Here is a 14993-nt window from a genome sequence, read left to right on the forward strand (position 1 = left end):
CAGGACACAGATGAGATCGGTAGATCTTTGGCAATGATTACAGTGAAAACTATGAGAGCATTAGAGAGTTATAACCTATATAAAACACTTTTTTTCAATTTTATCTATTTATTCATGAGAGACACAAAGAGAGAAGCAGCTTCTATCCAGGGAGCCCGATGCAGGACTCAATCCCAAGTCTCTAGAATCACATTCAGCCGCTCAACCACTGAGCCACCCAGGCTGCCCTGTAGAATGCTTTCAAAAGGCATCTTCATTTGACCTCACAACTCATCCAGATTGCAACTCTTAGATCATCAAACTCTTCCTAAAGCTTCCTCCACATTGTAGATGCTTCTCGTGCACACAGGCCTAGAGCTCTTTGCACAGGAAGGTCAAGACTTGCTCCAGCACCTGAATCTGCTCCTTTTTTTTTTTTTTTTAATTTTATTTATTTATGATAGTCACACAGAGAGAGAGAGAGAGAGGCAGAGACATAGGCAGAGGGAGAAGCAGGCTCCATGCACCGGGAGCCCGACGTGGGATTCGATCCGGGGTTTCCAGGATCGCGCCCTGGGCCAAAGGTAGGCGCCAAACCACTGCGCCACCCAGGGATCCCTGAATCTGCTCCTTAATGTGTATCTTGAACCTCAGCCACTAACAGCGACGTTCCTGGAGTTCGCTCAGAGATTTCTGGGGCCTAGACATTCGTCTGCTGCTCACGTTAATACCTAAAGCACTGTCTGAAGCGCTGATGAATAGATTTATTCCACTGCTGCCAGAACTGTTGCACCCTAGAGCTCCGCTAGACGCTCCCCGTCCCCTCCGCGTGCCGGCGTGGCCCCTCCTGGCGCCGAGTCCTTCCGGGATTCTTCCCCTCCGCCGCGGGAGACTGGCGGCCGGAAGAGGCGCAGGCCGGACAGCGTTCGCGGTTGCACGTCCGCCGGCGGCCGGGAGACTGCCATCTTCTCCAGGCCCCGTGGGACTCGAGACGTCAGCGCCGCGCCCGGGACCCCCAGCGGGCGAGGCAAGGTGGGGAGAGTCGTTGGATGCGCGCCTCCCGGGACCCCGCCTCCTGCGGCCTGTCCAGGCCCGGCGGCTTGCGGACGGACTGCCAGACCCGCCTGAGTCGGGCTGCCGTTCGCTCCCGTGACCGGGTGACCGGGTGACCGGGTGACGACGGGACGGGTGGCCGCGCCGCCGTGAGTCTCATTCCTTGGAGGACGTGAACTGCTGTGAGTCTCCGTGAGAGACCCCGAAGCAGGCTTTCTGCGAGCGCACCGCGGTCCGCCAACCTGATCCGGCCGGGGCGGCGGCGGGGTGTGCGGGGAGCGCCGGGGGGCACAGAGAACCACGGGCTCTGGGCCCAGACACGCGGCAGGGCTCCGAGGCCGCGGCCAGATGACCGGGTGGCAGCGAGGACCGCAGCCCGGACTAGGCCACACCCGCGGGAGCTCAGAACAATCTAGAGAGAAGGGTTAGTTCACCGATTTTCATCCCGCCCGTGTCGTTGTGCTGTGGTCACGTAGGATGGCAACGCGAGTGGAAGCCGAGGGAGCCGTGTAGGGACTTGGGGAAATTTTCTTTAATTCAAAACTATTTTGGGGTGCCTGGGTGGCTCAGCCGTTGAAGCATCTGCTCAGGTCGTGATCCCAGAGTCCAGGGATTGAGTCCCACAACGGGCTTCCTGCTGGTGGTGGGGGGGGGGGGGGGGGCTGCTTCTCTCCCTCTGCCGCTCCCCGTGCTTGTGCTCTCTCACTATCAAACAAAACCTTAAAATTTTTCAAATACAATAAATTTTAACTTCCTTCAAAATAGTATGTTAAAAAAGGTAAGATTTTTACAGAGGGGGAAATAGAGGTTTAGAGAGGTTAAGCCACTACTCGTAAGAGAACACGGTGGGATTTAAGCCCAGGTCTTCTGGAATCCATAGCACAGGTCCTTTACCATGGCCCACCATACTGATGAGTTGGTAGTCCACATCTACTGAAGCCAAAAGGCTCTGCTTAAGTCTGCTATTAGAGGGAAGATTGAAACCATCGACACCCAAACAGCCTACTGTCTACCTAGGTTAAGGTGATTCCTACTATTCATTCGTCTATACTGGATGTGACGCTACTTCTTCCACTATCTTTATCAACATGACATTACTATTCCAGGAAATTTTTGCTCTAGGAGATAAAGTTGCAAATATTTGTATTTGCTTCAAAAATTACCCCTCAACACAAAATTACCCCTCAAAAAATCCACCTGAATGAATATCAGACTCCCAACTTTTAATGGATAGGATCCAGACTTTTTGAAACCCTCAACTGAAAACACCTTGTTGTGTCTGTCAGTTCTAAACTATTGGGTCCCGATCCTTGCCCAATCCGTATCCTGCTTTAAAAGATCTGCCTTGGGATCCCTGGGTGGCGCAGCGGTTTAGCGCCTGCCTTTGGCCCAGGGCACGATCCTGGAGACCCAGGATCGAATCCCACGTCGGGCTCCCGGTGCATGGAGCCTGCTTCTCCCTCTGCCTATGTCTCTGCCTCTCTCTCTCTCTCTCTGTGTGACTATCATAAATAAATAAAAAAAATTAAAAAAAAAAAAAATAAAAGATCTGCCTTAAACCCCTGAAACCTCATTAATCTGAGTTTGCCTTTCTCCCTGGGAGAGTATCTGAGACTCTGTCAAGGTAGTGCTAGCATGCATAAGAATAAATTCAGCTTGGCTTCATCAATGGATTGTTTTGGTTTTATTTTTAGAAAGCAGGGATCTGACAATATTCTCAGTATCATGAAAAATGCCCTTTCATGCCAACATTCCTTCTACTTGGAAAAAGGTTGGAATTACATTAAACATTTTTAAATATCTTTAATTTTGGGTCAAGACTTCTTGCTCTTTGAAACAAACATTAGGGCAGCCCGGGGGGCTCTGGTTTAGCACCGCGTTCAGCCCAGGGACTGATCGTGGAGTCCCACACCAGGCTCCCTGCATGGAGCCTGCTTCTCCCTCTGTGTCTCTGCCTCTCTCTGTGTGTGTCTCATGAATAAATAAAATCTTAAAAAAAAAAACAAAAAAACAGAAACATTAGATTTAGTTCAAGTATTTAATCAGCCTGTGTGTGTATCTCTCTCTCTCTTTTTAGCTGTGGTTTTTGTAACCTTAGGAGTGTACCCTGAAAGATAACAGTTGCTCTCCTCTTCTCTGACCGTTGGAGCTGGCATGGCTCCTCAAGAGCCAGAGGGGCATATCAGAGGAAACAACAAAAAATGTCCTGCCAAGGTTCCGGGATCTGGCTCACAGTGGAGCAGCCCAAACAACCAGGAGCTCTTCCACCAGCGCTTCCAACAGTTCTGCTACAAGGAGACTCCTGGACCCCGTGAGGCACTAAGCCAGCTCTGGATGTTCTGTTGTAAGTGGTTAAGGCCTGAGATCCACACCAAGGAGCAGATGTTGGACTTGCTGGTGTTGGAGCAGTTCCTGACCATCCTGCCCAAGGAGCTCCAGGCCTGGGTGTGGGAGCAGCACCCTAAGAGTGGGGAAGAGGCTGTGGCCGTGCTGGAGGACCTGGAGAAGGAATTGGATGAACCAGGCCAGAAGGTAGAGAGCACCTGTGTTCAATGAGGGGATGGTTGGGAGTGGGCATCCAGGCTGATCCTTTGTGGGCTCTCAGGATCATGTATACTGTGGGCAGTTCAGATGCCCAGATGAGCCTGCTTGTTCTCAGGTTTCAACCCAGGCCTGTACAGAGGAAGTGCTTTCTGAGACATCAGTGCCTCTGGATCCAGCTAAGGAAGCAACATTTCTCCAGCCTCAACCCATGGAGATCCAACTGAAGGGTATATCTCAGGACCCTCAACACCAACAGGATTGGGGTTAGTGTTGACACTTGGATCATATGGCTCCCCTGGAGACCTCAGGGTCATTTATCATTTAGCAAATATATATTTAATACTTACTATGTGCCAGACACCACACAAGGCATCGGGTATAGTGAACAAAGCATATATGAGCCTTGTTTTCCTGGAGCTTACAATAGTCTGGAGACAGAGACATTAAATAAATACACAGAAAAATGTACCATAACAGATTGTTTATGGGGGAAGAAGGTAGACAGATAAGGCCTTTTTGAGGAAGCAACATGAGAGGAAAGTCCTAAAATTGGCCAGTAAAAATTAGCCAGGTGAGTTGTAGAGGGAAAAGCAATGCATCTAAGAGCATGTGCAAAAACAGGTGGGAAAGAAATGGGTTTGAAAGAAGGCTGATGTGGGCAGCCCTGGTGGCGCGGCGGTTTGGCGCTGCCTGCAGCCTTGGGTGTGATCCTGGAGACTCGGGATCAAGTCCCACATCGGGCTCCCTGCATGGAACCTGCTTCTCCCTCTCCCTGTGTCTCTGCCTCTCTCACTCTCTGTGCCTATGAATAAATAAATAAAATCTTTAAAAAAAAAAAAGAAAAGAAAAGAAAGAAAGAAGGCTGATGTGACCGGAGCACAGAGAGGGGGGCAGAAGAGCAGAGGTGGCAGGGTCCAAAACACAAGGGCTTTGTGTGTCCAGGTAAGAAGTCAGTACATCTTTAACTTTCACTGTATATAAGACCTATCTCTGGGTTCTGTGAGAACCCCTGCCCTAGGAAATGTTTAGTAAAGGTGAGTGATGAAGTCCAAGCAGAGAAATGATGCAGAAACATACGGATCGTGGTTGGAAAATGTGGTTGGGTCAGTTTGGCTGAGAAAGCTTTTATTCTTCCCACTTGGCTGTCTTTTGGTTTTTGAGCAGGAACTAACATGTGCCATGTAAGTTGATGTAAGCTGGATTGGAGACTACTTTGAAGACTTGGTGTAGCTCCAAGTCGACATTATAAGGGCCAAAAGTTGGACAGTTTTGAATGGTGTTGGAGAGGAAGGGAAGGATGAAGAGAACTAGATCACTTGTCCTAAAGCCCTAGAAAGTACTGGAAAGATGACAGAGTTGCTCTTTCTGACTCCCCTCCTGGCTTAAACAAGGGATCCAGAGTTCAGAGTTGGAATATTCTTTTCATCTGTTGGGTGTAACAGATGCCCACTCTTCTCAAGAGAAAATGAAGAATGTCACCGTTAGAAACAGTGTCACCTAGGGCACCTGAGTAGCTTGGTTGGGCATCTGACTCTTGATCCCAATTGGGGTCCTGATCTCAGGGTCATGATTTCAGGCCCCATATTAGACTCCATGCTGGTGTGGAGCCTACTTCTTTAAAAAAGAGTGTCATCTTAACAATATGAGTTATACTTTTGTTGTTGTTGTCTTCTTTGTTATGCTGAGGGAGGACTTTTAATGGCTGCAGGATACTTCTTTTAAGTACAAGTGTGTCTGGTTATCCTACTATCACTTGGAAATTCATGTTTCCCAAATGTAGGTGTTTGACATGCAGGGTTTTCTTAAAGAACTGAAGCTTGCTGTTTGAAGGTCAGAACTTTATTGTATTAGCCAGTTAATGGGCATCTTATTGATAAGTATAACAAATTCTTGTAGCACACTGAACACAAGTCTATCCTTTTCCTGAAGATGTAAGTTGATCATGATTAATCACTCTGATCTGCAGTTCACTGCTGCTCTTGGAGACTTTTAGGTAGGAGGGACTATCAGCTTATGTCCTAAAATGACACTAGCTCTCATGCTAGCAAATGGCAGATACAGCATTTAAATAATTTTGTCTTCATCGCCTATGTTCTTAACTCTGTAGTAAAGATGGGAGATAAAAATGAGGAACGTGGAAAGTTATGGGAAATAAAACTGGAAAAGTAGGCAGGGACATTTTTAACCTTCATTGTGCCTTCATTACTCATCTGGATGACTTTAAAAATCGATCAGTGCCTAGGCCATCCCTTGGAAATTGGGTTTCATTTGGACTGGGGTGAGGACCAAACATGGGCCTTTTTTTTTTTTTTTTTTTTTTTAACTCCGAGTGATTCATATGCGTAACTATTGAGGGTCAAAAACCCAGTGGATCATGAAGGGCTTGTATATTAAACATATGAGTTTAGATTTCATTCAGTGGAGAAATTAAAGATAGATATTCAGAACTATAAGTTCTTGGGCAGTTTTAAAATTTGGTAATTTATAAGTATGATTAGGTACCATCTACAAATGGCATGTGAAGTCAGAATAAATTTTAGGACAAACAATACAAAACTGCATGCTTCAGTATAACCATTGTAGAAATTGGGTAAAGTGTGGGCTATCTGATCATTGTAGCTCCTAGAAAATAAATGTTTGCCATGACCTGAATTCTAAGTTCCACCAAGGAGCATAGTTTCTTGAATAAACCTCCTCTTTAAGTCTCTGTAAAGAGGTCCAGTAGCAACAAAGTCAATATTGGTATACATCTATTAAACCATTTTTGGGAACCTCCCTTGGAATTCATTAAAATTGAGAGCACAGTGACTTGAAACTTTATTTTGTTAAATGAAGGCAGTATCAGAAGATTTTATTTTTATTTTTTTTATTTCTTTTTTTTTTTAATTTTTTTTATTTATTTATGATAGTCACAGAGAGAGAGAGAGAGAGGCAGAGACACAGGCAGAGGGAGAAGCAGGCTCCATGCACCGGGAGCCCGATGTGGGATTCTATCCCGGGTCTCCAGGATCGAGCCCTGGGCCAAAGGCAGGCGCCAAACCGCTGCGCCACCCAGGGATCCCTAGAAGATTTTAAATTCCATTATTTTCATGGGCTTTTTAAAATTCTCTTATAACTAGGAAAAATTAATGAATGGAAATTCTCCTCTAGGGAACTAGACTCTATTAACGCTATAAATTCTAGATTATAGTTGGTCATTCATAGAAACCAGTTTCTTTATAAAAATGTGAAATCAATTTTTTTCTTTCATAGTAAGTTTAATAAATTTCCAGACATACTTTGTCAGTTACTAAAGCATCATTCTTTAGTCCAACACCTTTCCTCTAGATTTCACTCTAATTGGAGTTCATATTTTTAATGATTATCTTAGGTTCTTTGGATGTACACTTAGTCTTTGCATGTCTGAAAATACTTACATTGCCCTCCTCTTTTTTTTTTTTTTAATATATTAAGTAGGCTCCATGCCCAATGCAGGGCTTGAACTCACGACCCTGAGATCAGGAGTTGCTTGCTGTACCAACTGAGTCAGCCAGGAGCACCTTTCTTCCCTTTGTAATCACGGTTTAGCTAGAGTAAATTTCAGATTGACCTTTTTTTTCCTCAGCATTCTGAAAGTATTGCTGGTACTACTACTTCCAGTAACTAGTCCTCTAGATTCTGTTGTGTGCCCTTAAAAGATCACTACCAGGGGATCCCTGGGTGGCTCAGTGGTTTAGCTCCTGCCTTCAGCCCAGGGCATGATCCTGGAGACCCGAGATCGAGTCCTATGTTGTAAAACTATTTTGTTGGTATAGTTAATCTGTGTACTTCTAGTTTGATTTTGTTCCTATATATTTCAGTGAATTTCAGTGACATTTGGAATCTCTCCTTTTGTTTCAGATGATGTGATTAGAATTGAGAAAGGAGAATTGATTCAAAAGCATGAGCTTACTAGAGAGATGGAGTCTCCAAAAAAGTCATCTGGCCAAATCAATGGAGAGGTCCCTGCATGTGGAGACATTCAAGAACATGAAGGATGGACAAAAGATATCAGAGACACACTTCAACTGAGAGAAGATATAAGTGTGATGAATATGGGAGAAGATTCACTCAAAACTCAAGCCTCATCAGACATAAAAGAATCCACACTGGAGAAAGACCCTATTCGTGTAATGTGTGTGGCAAAACTTTCATCCAGAGCTCACAACTTATTGACCATCAGAGAATACATAACCGATTAAAACCCTATCAGTGTGATAAGTGTGGAAAAGCCTTTTATTACATACAGTTCACACCTTGTTCAGCATCAGAAGACTCACACTGGAGAAAAACCTTTCCAATGCATTGAGTGTGGGAAAGCTTTTCACTACAGTTCAGGCCTTGTTCGACACCAAAGGACCCACACTGGAGAGAAGCCCTACCAGTGCAATGACTGTGGGAAGGCATTCTGTCTAAGCTCACATCTCATACAGCATCAGAGAGTCCACACTGGGGAGAAGCCATACCAGTGCAGTGAGTGTGGGAAAAGCTTCAGCCAGAGCTCAGGCCTCTTCCATCACCAGAGAATCCACAGTGGGGAGAAACCCTATGGGTGTGAGAAGTGTGGGAAGGCCTTCAGCCACAGCTCAGCTCTGGTGGGACACCAGCAAATCCACAGTGGAGAGAGGCGTCATGGGTGTGACGTGTGCAGGAAAGCTTTCAGCTACAGTTCGCATCTTCTGGGCCACCGAAGAATCCACACTGGAGAGAAGCCCTATGAGTGTGATGGATGTGGGAAAGCTTTCCGGTGGAGTTCACACCTCATTGTACACCAGGGAATCCACACTGGGGAGAAGTCCTGATGATGCCACTGCAGTTTGCGCAGTCATTTGAAAATACTTCTGGAAGCTGAAATAGATGATCACCTGACAGCTTACTAACAAGCACACCGTTCAAGAAACTGCAGTGATCCGTGAGATATGTACTGGGAGGTTGTAGAGATGGCTGCTGTTTTTTCTCCCCGTTTTCTTTGGAGTTGAGTGATGATCTTGTCTGAAGTGTGAATTTAGACTTAATATCTCATCTACATTTTTAAAAATCCTGAATTTTAGGTTAACTTGATAAAAGACACCAGCCTATCAGTTACCTACACTAAAAACACTGTGAATACAAAAAACACTCCATAATTTGGGATGAACGATTTGTGTAGATGGGAAGGTTCAGTAGGGTGGAGCAAGAGGATAGATTACACACATTCCAGTGACTTTTCATATCTTCCACCAGAGTTGGCAAAACAGGCCAGTGGGCTGTATGTGGCCTGCATGGGCATTTTTCCCATGTGGTATTTTGTTTTCAATAATATATAAAATTATTGCAATTTTTTTAAGCTTTTTTTTTAAGGTTTATTTATTTGGGGTGGGGGGAGGGGCAGAGGGAGAGAGAGTCCCAAGCAGACTCTATACTGAGCCATGGAGCCCAATGCAGGGCTCAATCTCACGACCCTGAGATCAGGACCTGAGCCAAAATCAGGAACTGGACCTCCAACTGACTGTACCACCCAGGTGCCCCAATTATTTCAGCTTTTTAAAAATCTGGGGATTTCACATAAAATATGACTTTCCAGATTCTCTTACAAAAATGCACGACATGGCAACATAGATGCCACATTTCCCACAAGGAAAGAATTGACTGTAACAGATCATCACCACTGTATTTTTAGACATGGTCCACTGCCACACTGCCTCCGGTGGGGTCTCCTGCCCCTCCCTAAGGGCTTCTCCAGGGTCTGGGGATTCCAGGCCACCTTGCCACCAAGAGTTCTTCCTTAGTTTTACACACCAGCCCCCAATAAGATTCTCTCTGAAGAAAGAGCTTTCTGATAACAGTTTGAAGATTTCGATTAAAAAAATTTAAAAGTGTGTACTTGGGCACCTAAAGGTAGAGGAATGTCACTTTAAAATTTTCTTAGATAGAATGTAGAGGTAATTATTGAAAGTCAACTCTAATGGCTTTGAATCAAACCCACGGAAGCTAGTTCTTTGGGTGAGATGAAAATAACAAACGTGGCAGGGGTCGACAGGAATGTGGGAGTAAGAAGCTCTGGGGCTGAAAGCAGAGGTGCAGCTCAGAAAGAGAAGCTTTGAGATTAGAAGCATTTAGTGACCTGAGCAGCTGTGGGAAGGCCGTGAGATGAGGCCCAAACGGGAGAAGGGGAGAGGTGAGAAGAAAAAGCTTTGGGGCAGCCCCGGTGGCGCAGCGGTTTAGCGCCGCCTGCAGCCCGGGGTGTGATCCTGGAGACGCGGAATCGGGTCCCACGTCGGGCTCCCTGCATGGAGCCTGCTTCTCCCTCTGCCTGTGTCTCTGCCTCTCTCTTCGCTCTCTCTGAATGAATAAATAAATAAATCTTTAGAAGAAGAAAAAGCTTTGAATACAGGACAGTCTGGCATAAAAGGGGAGTGTAGAAAAGCCAGAGACACCAGAAAAACAAACTGCAAAACAGGAAGCTGAAGCAAAGGCAGTGAAAACAAGAAGTGAGAAAGCAGGCTTTAAAGAAACAGGTGGAGGGATGCCTGATGGCTCAGTTAGGTTGTTATGATCAGGGGTCCTGGGATCCAGCTCCGAGTTGGACTCTGCTCAGCAGGTAGTCCACTCTCCCTTGTGTGCATGCTGTCTCAAGCAAATAAAGCAAATCAAATCTTAAAAAAAAAAGAAAAGAAAGAAAAAAAGAAAAGAAAAAGAAAAAAGTAATGGGAGGTGGAGTTTGAGAGGCTGGAGGTGGGAGCACTGAGTGTTAATCCACCCTTCATTTCTATGCCCCGTAGGCCAAATGCCTAATGTGAAAGACCTTCACCCAAACCTGACTTGACTGCTGTTTCTTTGTATCACTCAGGACTCTGGCCCTGCATGGCTCTCTTGAGTGTTGGGACACGGGACACCTCTCTTTAGGTGTAGAAAAGGCCGTTCAACCCTGCTCAGCCTTCTTAACAAAATCAGCCAACCAGAGGGATTCTCCCCCAGGAGCAAAAATCTATTTTTGGTGGGGCCCCTGGGTGGCTCAGTCCATTAAAGCATCCGACTCATGATTTTGGCTCAGGTCATGATCTCAGGGTGTTTATATCAAGCCCCAAGTCAGGTGCTGGGCGTGGAGCCTGCTTAACATTCCCTCTCTCCCTCTGGCCATCCCCACCCTGGCTGGCTCTCACTCACTTGCTCACTCTCTCCCCCTCTCTCTACCACTCTAAATAAATGAATGTATTTTAAAAGAATACATTCTTGGCCTCTCTGGGAAGCATGTGATTTACCTATTCCTCCTAAAAAAGGAAAAAGTGTGTTCTAAAATAATAATAGGGCAGCCCCAATGGCACAGCAGTTTAGCGCCGCCTGTGGCCTGGGGCGTGATCTTGGAGACCCGGGATTGAGTTCCACGTCCGGCTCCCTGCATGGAGCCTGCTTCTCCCTCTGCCTATGTCTCTGCCTCTGTCTCTCTGTGTGTGTCTCTATGAATAAATAAAATCTTAAAAATAAAATAAAATAATAATACCCATTATAAGTTAATTAAATGATGTAGCAAAAGGAAAAGTCCTTTGCAAACTCTGACAATCATGGCTGCCATCTGTTGAACACCAGTTGTGTCCAGTAGCAATCATGTTATATCTCATGTAAATGTTCCCACTCTTCTTTGAGGTACTAGTATCTCAAACAATGTATAGACATAATTTATTTTCATGAAAGGCTTATAATAAAATGAAAAGCTTTTAATACATTTAAATGTTAAACAGCCTATAAAAGTATTTTTAGAGTATAATTCTGTAAAATAGACTTAAAATATTAAAAGTTGGAAGTGATAAAATGTTAAGTGTATTTAGATAAAGAAAAAGGGAGTGATTCTCACCTTTTCTATTTCTCTGTATATTCCAAATGGAAAAGTTAGAATTCATCATACACATGTAATAAATACTTTAAAAAAATTAAATACTACAGAATCACTTGAGCCTTTCTGGAGATGATTCTTTGATAGCTTTTTCAATTATTTCTTTTAGGATTGGTTTATTTAGAGTTTTCTACCTTTTAAAAAAATATTTTTACGTAATCTCTATGCCCAACGTGGGGCTCGAACTCACAACCTCAAGATCAACCAACTGAGCCAGCCAGGTGCCCCACAGATTTTCCTGCTACTTCGATGAATTATGGAACTAAAGGTACTTTCCCAGAAAATCACCAATTTCATTGATATTTTTTAAAACGTTAGTAGCATATTTACTTCATCTGCTATTTGTCATTTACAATTTTTAAGGGTTTTCTCTCAGTTGGATTTACTGTAGGTTTGTGGTTTTTAATAGGCTTGTTTACAAATGTTTCATTCTTAGATCTATTAATGTTACTTTTTCTATGTTCTAATTCATTTACTTCTGCTTTTATCCTTATTTCTCTTCTAAACTTTTCCTTGAGGATTTCCTTCTTCTAATTTCTTGAATGCTTAGTTCATTTATTTTCTCTCTTTTTAAATAATGAAAGCAAGTAATATACATCCATCAAGTATTGTTATTTTTAAATAGTCTACTAGTGGTTTTGCGGGGTGGTTTTTTGTTTGTTTTTGGTAGCTTTGGAAGATAAATAAGAGGTCCCTGGTTGTCATACACGGGACTGCCTGCTTATGCCTCAATCCTGAGAGCAGAGAGGCTCCATCCAGGTAAAGGAAGGATGTAACTAAGACAAGGACCAGAGCCAGGGTTTTTCCAGGCTCTGTGACAGCACTAGGAAGCCTCATCCTGTCTGACATCCAACCACTCAGGTTACCACAGCCAAGTGCTCCAAGGCTCTGGCAAGCTGATTGTCTGAAGTGAATGGCTGCCTGAAGCTAGGGACATACCTGAAGAATATTCTGGATTCCTCAGGACCTGGAGGAGGGTTTATGTTTGGAACCTGGGAGAGAATTTGATACAAGACATTAGATTAGGAGGGAGAAACATGCTGATAATGCACTGCACGGCAGGGGCGGGGCAGAGAATAATTGATCGTTGTCTGTTTAAATTTGCTCAGCTGGCTATGAGGATGTGTTACATCACAGTCAAGGGAAGGGGTTGGCTTTCCATCATGTACTTCTAATGGGAAGAAAAGCAGAGGTTATGCTGTTTTTAAATTTCTCTCCCAGAGAGGACAGTTGTCTAAGGCTAGTTTACTTGGAAGTCATTTCTGTGTTTCCTAAATGACCCCTCCAGATTTATTTTTTCATTTTTTAAAAGATTTGCTTATTTTAAAGAGTGTGTGAGCTGGGAGACAGCAGAGGAGGGAGAGACAGAGAAGCAGTCACCCTGCTGAGCATGGACCCTGAAATCATAACTTGAGCCAAATCATGAGTTGATGCTTGACTGACCAAGCCATCCAGGTGCCACCTCCAGGTTTATTTGACCACTTATATTTGCCCTATGAAGCACAGTGAAGTTGAATCTGATTTTCATCTTCAAGGAGTTACATCATCTTACAAAATGACCTGTCAGGCAAAGAATTTCAGAAAGGGATATTGATAACATTCCCCAAACAGGGAAATTGTTTGTGGGTTGTGAAGAATAGATGAGGTTTTAAGACAAGTGTCTTTCCTGTTTACACCCATAGTAAATTTTTGTAAAATGTTAAATTTTATAGGTGTGCCTGACTGGTTCGGTCTGTAGAGCATGTGACCCTGGGAGTTGTAAATTCAAGCCCCATGTTTGCGCAGAGAGATTATTTAAAATCTTTTTTAGGGCAGCCCGGGTTTAGCGGGTTCAGCGGTTTAGCGCCACCTTCAGTCCAGGGCGTGATCCTGGAGACCCGGGATCGAGTCCCACGTCAGACTCCATGCTCTCTGTGTGTCTCTATGAACAAATAAAATCTTTTAAAAAATGTTTAAAAAATAAAATAAAATAATTTTTAAAAAGTTAACTTTTGGGATGCCTGGCAGTTGAGTGTCTGCCTTTGGCCCAGGGCTTGATCCTGGAGTCCAGGGATCAAGTCCCACATCAGGCTCCCTGCATGGAGCCTGCTTCTCTCTCTTCCTGTCTCTGCCCCTCTCTCTGTGTCTCTCATGAATAAATAAATACAATCTTTTTTTTTTAAAGTTAACTTTTATAGAAGTATATAATGTATAGAAATCAAGTTCTCTTTGAGCTTACCCCAATTGAGAACACATTTAAGATAATTATTCTACAAAAATTTGAGTTTTCCAATTTAAATAATGTATTTTGTATATGTTTGAACATTGGTGAGTTTTTTATAGATTTATTTACTTATTTTAGAGCTCAAAAACTGGGGGAGAGGCAGAAGGAGAGAGAATCTCAAGCACACTCCCCAGTGAGTGCAGAGCCCAAGTTGGGCTTGATCTCACCACCCTGAGATCATGACCTGAACAGAAATCAAGAGTCCATGGCTCAACCTGCTGAGTGAACCAGGTGCCACTTGTGTAAGTATTTCTATATAAATAATTCCAAGAAGCTAAGTTGCTGGATCAAGAGGTACAGACATACTAATTTTAAAAAGTCTTGCCTTCCAAAAATATACAACCTAAGAGTGCCTGTATGTTCACATACTTTCCAATAGTGAATATGACCAATCTTTTTATCTTTCGTAATCTGAATAATTTAAGAAAATTTTATTGTTTTAATTTAAATTCTTTATTAGTGAACTTGAATGGTCTCTTTGTGTTCTGTAAATGCTCTGTGTGCTGTAAATGTAAGTTGTCAATTTTTCTATTGGTTTGGCGGTATTTTTCTTTTTTTTTTTTTTTGGAAGAGGTCTTTGTATATTGGGAAAATCAGTCTTGTGTCTTTAGATGGGTGACATTTCACTCTGAGCTTATAATTTAGTTTTTATTTTCTTCATTTAAAATTTCAAATTTTTACATCACCAGTTTCATTTATCTTTTAAAAAAAAAGATTTTATTCATTTATTCATGAGAGACACAGAGAAAGAGAGGCAGAGACACAGGCAGAGGGAGAAGCAGGCTCCATGCAGGAAGCCTGACATGGGACTGGATCCCAGGTCTCCAGGATCACGCCCTGGACCGAAGGTGGCGCTAAGCCGCTGAGCCACCGTAGCTGCCCTTCTTTTTATACGTTTTCAGTTATGTGTCTTTAGGGTTTTATGTCATGATTAGAACCCTCCCCACTCTGAGGTAGCAAGAGCTTCCCAACCTATCTTCCTCCTTCTGTACTTGCCCAGACTTACAAATTTATTTTTAACACAGCAGTCAGAAATTTATTTTCAATACCTATACCTGAACATGTTACTCCCCTGCTCAGAAACTCTGAATGACTTCCCATCTTGAAGTAAAAAGAAAAAAAAAAAAATATATATATATATATATATCCTTGAACTCACCCAAGACCCTCCTATCTCAGAGACCCTCTCTCTACTCCCAACATCCTTTTGTTGCCCTAGCTCCAGCCACTCGAGCATCTTTCCTGTGCCTAGAATATTTCAAACAC

The 14993-nt window shown here is 43.6% G+C and overlaps 1 protein-coding gene across 1 annotated transcript; it reads left to right on the top strand.

Annotated features, from left to right (window-relative positions):
- The first annotated feature begins 897 nt into the window (after positions 1-897).
- LOC488316 (zinc finger protein 501-like) lies at positions 898-8920 on the top strand. Its single transcript, XM_038584442.1, is given in 6 exon segments — positions 898-1456; positions 3110-3564; positions 3692-3839; positions 7456-7606; positions 7609-7831; positions 7833-8920. Coding segments are annotated over 5 exon segments (1464 nt in total). The 5' UTR covers positions 898-1456; positions 3110-3186; the 3' UTR covers positions 8397-8920.
- The last annotated feature ends 6073 nt before the right edge of the window (positions 8921-14993 follow it).

Source organism: Canis lupus, chromosome 35 (genome assembly GCF_011100685.1).
Source record: "Canis lupus familiaris isolate Mischka breed German Shepherd chromosome 35, alternate assembly UU_Cfam_GSD_1.0, whole genome shotgun sequence".
NCBI lineage: Eukaryota > Metazoa > Chordata > Mammalia > Carnivora > Canidae > Canis > Canis lupus.